At 38.5% G+C, this 7,403-nt stretch overlaps 1 protein-coding gene across 2 annotated transcripts; it reads left to right on the top strand.

Moving 5' to 3' along the window:
* The first annotated feature begins 5,057 nt into the window (after positions 1 to 5,057).
* LOC143604713 (actin-like) lies at positions 5,058 to 6,688 on the top strand. Of its 2 annotated transcripts, XM_077081111.1 has the most exons (3): positions 5,058 to 5,114; positions 5,190 to 6,197; positions 6,431 to 6,688. In XM_077081111.1, exons 1-3 carry the CDS (start codon positions 5,058 to 5,060, stop codon positions 6,494 to 6,496), a joined length of 1,131 nt encoding a protein of 376 aa, XP_076937226.1. In that variant the 3' UTR covers positions 6,497 to 6,688. The 2 variants fall into 2 exon arrangements, with proteins under 2 accessions (XP_076937226.1, XP_076937225.1); XM_077081110.1 differs by lacking the exon at positions 6,431 to 6,688 and having other exon boundaries at positions 5,190 to 6,303.
* Positions 6,689 to 7,403: the final 715 nt, after the last annotated feature.

A 7,403-nucleotide genomic window follows, 5' to 3' on the forward strand; every position in this document is an offset into this window, starting at 1 on the left:
CGTCTGATCTGAACTTGTGGTGAAAAATCCACATGCTTCGGATGACATTCATATGAGGTTGGTGTGGGACTAACTCCCACGTCTTATTTTTAATAATAGCATCAAACTCGTTGGTCATGGCGGCTCGCCACTCCGGTGTTGACAAAGCGGCTTTAGGTGATTTTGGTAAAGGTTTAACGGAGGAGGTTTGAAGGTTGAATTGCGGTTTGGGTTTGGAGATCCCGTCAATTGCGCGTATGCGCATGGTGCGAGTCGCCGGAACGGTGGTAGGCGGAGTTTGTGGTGTTGGCTGAACGGGTGGAATGGGTACGTCAGTGTGCGCTGTTTGGGTTTTGTTTCGTCGAGAGTAGGTGAAAATGGGTGGTGAGGAGGTGTCCGGCTGAGAATTGGAGGGTGCCGGTGCATGGGGTGTGGGGCTGTTGCGGTAGGCCCGGGGTCAGGTTGTGTAGGGGAGGATGTGGCAGTAGTGATTGGGTGGTTAACTGAGTGGTTGGCTGACGTATAGGGGCTGCCGGGTGGAATGGAATCGGTGGTGTGGGTGTTATGGGTTGGACGTGGTTCCAGAGAGTGGGATGTGGTGGGTCGGATAGGAAGGAGTACGGGTGGGGGAGTTTTGGCGGTTGTATAAGACTTTCGTCGGGTTATTGAAGTTGTTGGGTTTGATGCTTCCATGACTTGTGATGTGCTTTACTGCCTATGTAATATGTTTGCAGTTGTGATCATATAATTTTAATAGTTGCAGTTCTTGTTAATAAACACTTAAGGCTTACATAACAACTAGAAAAATAATCTAGACACACTTGATTACAAGTTTATGAACTCCTTTTCTTGTTTCACTAGTTTGTTGAAAGCTTTGGCATATTCACCTTAACATCTTGTAAAATTCGAACGTCCGGGACTTATATTCCTTCTAGATGAAGATCTATATTTAGAGTCTGGAAGGTCTTGATTTTTGCAATTTGGTATATTATTGTATGTAAAACGTAACGGGAAATATCCGAACTATTACAGAGGGGAACCTTCAATATATACCGGAAGCAAGTCCTAGAGAAGTTTATATCGGGCGCATAGTCCATATACTATTAAATAAGCTAAAAGCATTACATATGATTAACACTCTTTCTTGAACATATATATTAATCATGCCCAATTTGTTACAAATAAATCTATGGTTTCCAAAGAGGTAATGATATTAGTAAGTTCAAAATTCGTCTTCATGTGAATCGGCTGAATAGATGGAGGGTTTGCTTGATAGTAGACCAACTACAGCAGGATCATGATCTACAGTCGATGGACCAAATGACACGGGGAGTAACGGGAATGACTCGTGAAATGTGACATCGGCACTGGTAAAGCATCGGTGGAAAGATGTGCATTTAATTAATTTTCACTTGTTCTCAAGTAAAAGTTCCATATTAAACGAATCCAATTTGAATTTTACACTTCTTTATGTATAGAGATGAATAAAGGTTAAACTGCTCTTAAAGAAAATTGATTTTTCCACAGCTGTAGTTACCCAAGTCAGAGAAATCATGCTACAATAAATTGTACAATAATATGCAGCACACTGAAGCATCTGTATACTGCTCTGTACTGGTTTTCCTAAAAGAATATATATTGCCCATAAGTTATTTCTTATTTTTAATTCAGTGGCTTTTGATCAAAGTGATTCACCTGCTTTTAACATTACACACTTGTAAAATAGCACCCTGAGTTTATTGACACTGCAAAGTAAAGGTGGGGGTGGGTCCATGGAAATGGGAGTAAGTAGTTCTTTGAATGATTTTATCATACCTGTGTAATCTAATTACTTACACTTTGATGATTGATCCATGGTATGATCTTAAGCTTTGAACTTGAATTAAATTCAACGTCATTATTACTAATAAAATTTGGTAAGACGTGAATTTGTATCGGTTATTTAGTTATGTTGTTCTCTAGGACTACTGTAATCATGCTCCGAGGCTGAAATTTATCTGTAAAATTCAAATGCATGTGAAATGACTATTTACATCATTACATGAATTTAACATATTTTTAGCGTTATTAATTTGGTAAAAATGATCATCCATTTAATTAAATTGTAATTTTAATGCCAAGACTAGGGTTGTTAAACTTATGATAAGCTTGTGACATATGAAGAACAACTCATATGGTTGTCAAGACTATACCGGTGAAGTTATGCTTTGTTACTAGGTTTGCTAACCCCGTATCAGTAATTTAAACTAGATTGGCAATCTTGCTAGTAATTATAGAAAATAAAAGTTATAAGAAAAAAAAAACACTTAAAACTAAAAATATAACAAAGTAGGTGGATATTTTATTGAAATATGGTTCTGTATTATGATTTATGGAACTATAATAGTATTTATGGTTTTAAAAGAAATCTTGTTGGTCCAAAAACTAATTGTGGCACTTTGGATTTTGGAACATCTTGCTTAATGCTTAGAGTTAGAGGTGTACAAAAAAAAATTGGTTGGAACCGGTTCTATGCAAACCGAACCGAATTGGTTTGACAATAAAACCAGTTTCATCTAAACCGACCCAAACCGGCGGTTCTAGGACTGGTTCACCTTATGATCTACCAAATCAGTTTTAAAACCGGACCGGTTTGGGTTAAAACCGGTTTAAAATGGTTAAACCAGTTCTAAACCGAGCTGGACCAGGTCGGCCTCTCTTGTTCCTAAACCGGTTTCTAAACCACACCGGTTTTGACCATGCTTTGACCAAACTTGTTCGATTTATAAACCAGTTCGATTTGGGAAAAAACCGATTTTGTACACCTCTACCAGAGTTAATGTGTGCTGAGAGGCCCGACCCAGCCCAAATTAGTTTTAGTTTTATTACGTTGTCTAAAGTTTAAACCAACCCAGTTATAACATAATATGAAGTAGTAGTTATAATTAATAAGCCTATAATAGTAATTTGCTGCAGCCCACAACTTGAGGAGCAATTGGAACAAAATTGCTGCTCCTTGTAGTTCACTAGAGGTGCCAAAAAAAAAACCGTATCCGTAAAAAAAAACCCGGAGCCGGGTTTTTAATACACGAGCCCGTACTTGACCCTACATGTAAGGTACGGATATGTTATGCATTTCAGTACGAAAACATGTATCCGAAACCGGACTCGATTGGTACCCGGTAAGACCCGATACTGGAACCAGGTTTTTCTAATACCCGAAACCGGGGTTTTCAATTACCCGATTTATACCTGAAATTGCCCTAAAAATACCCTAAAATGTACAACCCCTTAAAAAATTCAATCCATGCCCGAAAAACCTGAAAATAAGGTTTTTTCAATACCTGGAAATAGGATATTAAAAAAAATACCAGGTTTTAGAATATCCGGTTCTATACTCGACCCGAACCTGATGTATATGATATGGTTTTTAAAGACAATACCTATCCGATTTTTCAATACCCAATCATACCCATATTTGAAAAACCTGATTTGTGCCCCTCAAGTTCACTTGTTCCCCTTTTTGGGCTGAGAAACAGCCAAGCCCATTTGGTTATTTTCATTCTTCCGTTTTAATTTCCATTTATTACTGGTGACAACAATTAATAACCATTAGAGATGGTCAAAAAAACCGGTCGGGGAACCGGTTTGCCGGTTTAAACCGGAAACCGGTTTTTACGAAAACCGGTTTTTTAAAAACCGGTTTGACCGGTTTACAAACCGCCGGTTCGTATTTCGGTTACAAGTTTTAGATCCAAAACCGGTTAACGAACCGGTTAATGGAAAAACCGGTTTTTTTTAAAACCGGTTATTATGAAAAAAACCGGTTATTAACCGGTTATTTAAAAAAAAAAACCGGTTAACCGGTTTCTAAACCGGTCCTAACCGGTTAGACCGGTTAGGGTTTTGACATACAAAAACCGGTTATTAACCGGTCCGGTTATTAACCGAACCGGTTTTTTTCCGGGCCAAAAAAAACCGGTCCGGTTAATAACCGAACCGGTTTTTTAAAAAAAACCGATTTGTGCACCTCTAATAACCATTGACAACTTGTTGCCGCAATTCCATCTCAACCCCTCGTTCAAACCCATTTTTGTAGCTATTTCTTCATTAATCCATTTCTTCTTCATCTTCCCTACATTTTAATCCAATTCGCTTCCTTCCTAGTAGGTACATTTTACAATCTCAAATTCATCTTTAATTCCAATTGGTTCATGCCATAGCTAATAATGTTATCATATAATTAAGGTTTTTAATCTGTGAATTGGTTATGGATTTTGATTCATTTAATTCTATAAATTTTATTTTAAATATGATGCTGCTATAAATGAAGCACTAAAATTGAATGCATGTTAAAAAAAAACTTATTTCTGTTATATATACAAATGCATGTTTGTATGCGCATGTATATGTATGGGTGTTAAATGGGCCGTGTTGGCGGGTTGGTAGGTCAAAGCTGACGCGAATCCGAAAACTGATACAGCCCCAACCCGAAAATCGTGTTAACCACGTGAACATGAACATGATGCGAATATTTACGGGTTGACGCAAACATAAACCATTTGACCCGGGAGTGTTTTTTTATTGTTCACATGTTAATTCTATAAATTTACATTTTTACAAAAACAAATATATAGATTTATACAAACAAATATATTTTAATCATAGAATCTTATGTAACATTCCTTTTTAGTTTTAAATTTTGGAATAAAATATTCAACCAACTTAATTTATTATACAAAATTTTATCTAAAAACTAGGGTTGACCCGAACCCACCCTATTAACTAAATGTGTTTGTGGGTTCGACTCGAAAATGCCCCGAACCCTTTTATACCAAAACCAATCCCACAAATTTCATGCCAAGTTCATGTCGTGTCAGAAGCTCGCACCCCGGTATGCATATCTTTTGAAGATAGGCTATGCACGTTAGATTTTATTCACATAAAATATGACATTTCAAATACCATCATCATGTTTTAGGTTATTAGTGTTGTTTATAATGGCATTATGGATTTATTCACATATATATTCTTTCTTGTATTTGTATTAAAGATCATGTGTCACAATATATTCTATTCGGTTCTTTAGGTAGCTTAAGATGGCAGACGAGGATATTCAACCACTTGTGTGTGATAATGGAACTGGAATGGTTAAGGTAATCATTAATCAATAATCAAAATATATTCTTCACAAACATTTTCATGTTCATATAAACAAACTAATTTTACAGGCTGGATTCGTGGGTGACGATGCACCACGGGCCGTGTTCCCAAGTATCGTGGGCCGGCCCCGTCACACGGGCGTGATGGTCGGAATGGGCCAAAAAGACGCATATGTTGGCGACGAGGCCCAATCCAAAAGAGGTATATTGACCCTAAAATACCCGATCGAACACGGTATTGTCAATAATTGGGATGACATGGAGAAGATTTGGCATCACACTTTCTACAACGAGCTTCGTGTCGCTCCCGAAGAGCACCCGGTTCTTCTTACCGAGGCCCCTTTGAACCCGAAGGCTAATCGTGAAAAAATGACTCAAATCATGTTTGAAACGTTTAACGCACCCGCTATGTATGTCGCAATTCAAGCCGTGCTTTCGTTGTATGCCAGTGGTCGTACAACCGGTATTGTGTTGGACTCAGGGGACGGTGTGAGCCACACCGTCCCCATTTACGAGGGGTACGCGCTTCCACACGCAATCCTTCGGTTGGATTTAGCTGGACGTGACCTGACTGACGCGTTAATGAAAATCCTGACCGAACGTGGGTACTCGTTCACCACGTCAGCCGAACGAGAAATTGTTCGGGACATGAAGGAAAAGCTAGCTTACATAGCACTCGACTTCGAGCAAGAGCTCGAGACTTCAAAAACTAGCTCTTCGGTCGAGAAGAGTTTTGAGCTGCCCGACGGACAGGTCATAACCATCGGGGCAGAGAGATTCCGCTGCCCCGAGGTTCTTTTCCAGCCTTCCATGATTGGAATGGAAGCTGCTGGTATTCATGAGACTACTTATAACTCTATCATGAAATGTGATGTGGATATTAGGAAGGACTTGTATGGAAACATTGTGCTTAGTGGCGGTACGACTATGTTCCCCGGGATCGCTGACCGGATGAGTAAGGAGATCACCGCGTTGGCCCCAAGTAGCATGAAGATCAAGGTCGTCGCCCCGCCCGAGAGGAAGTATAGCGTTTGGATTGGTGGTTCCATCCTTGCATCACTCAGCACCTTCCAGCAGGTTTGCTTTTGTAACCAATGTTTTAATAACCGGACTGGACAGCAAACCTGCTGTCTAACTGGTTCACTGGTCAGGCCAGTTAGACTGGATTTAATAATCAGATGACGTCATAAAATAATATTTAATATAAAAATAAAACTATATATATATATATAAAACAGAAAGCAAAATATGAAAATACTTTATGCTTTGGTGTATGAAATATGTTTTAACTTCTTATGTTTTGAGTGCAGATGTGGATCGCGAAGGCTGAGTATGACGAGTCTGGTCCGTCTATCGTTCATAGAAAATGCTTCTGATTTGTGCAACTTCGGTCTGGTGTCGCGTTCGGCTTGCACGTTTGTATTTTTATTGTTTTCTTTTATAATCTACACACTACATATATGATTTGTGACTATTGATGTATTGTACGTTCCACTATTCTTTGATTTTCATATTGTTTTAGAAAGTTAGAGCATATTTTACTATGTTTTGTTGATTTCATGATTCTTGGTTAAGAATCTATGTAGAAACTTTTGTGTTTGTGCGTTATCTTTTTGTTTTTTGAGTTAACCGTCATTTTAGTACCCGTGGTTTGTTCAACTACGCAACTTTAGTACCGTTTTTGAATTTTTTGCAAATGGTTATTTCAGTTTTCTAAGACTTGCAATTTTAGTACTTTTTTCTAACCCCGTCTATTTTTCTCTGTTAAGTAAGGGGTAAACCGGTAACTTCGTTATTTTTTATTTTTATTTGTTTTTTTGTTTTCTTTTAATCAATTTATCCTTCACCTTTCTCTTTTTAATTTATATTTCCATATTCTCTTTCTCTCTCTATACACCACCATTGCAAACAAACACCACAATAATTTCGATTTCTCGTACAAGATAAAAATGATTTGCTCGTATCTAGGGCATGACCCTGTAAGTCAACTACCATTGTTATTCATCTACCACCTCCGGTGAACTACCACCAGTTAACAACCACTGCACCATGAAGCAATAACCACCACCATTTAACCACCCCAACTGCCGGCACCACCACACCCGTCCCATCTCAAATCCAACACCACCACATCCCTCCCCTTCCCGTCGTCTTCCCCTATTGCTTGTCTGTACATATTTGGAAGAACACAACTACAGTTCTTCATCATGATGACTCAAATTCAACGAAATTAGGGGCTTTATAGTGTTGATGAAGGTGCATATGTGCAGGCCAAAGCCATTG

Source organism: Bidens hawaiensis, unplaced genomic scaffold (assembly GCF_021521415.1).
Source record: "Bidens hawaiensis isolate Kalapana, Puna unplaced genomic scaffold, B.hawaiensis_p1.1 tig00066297_1, whole genome shotgun sequence".
In the NCBI taxonomy this organism is placed as follows: domain Eukaryota; kingdom Viridiplantae; phylum Streptophyta; class Magnoliopsida; order Asterales; family Asteraceae; genus Bidens; species Bidens hawaiensis.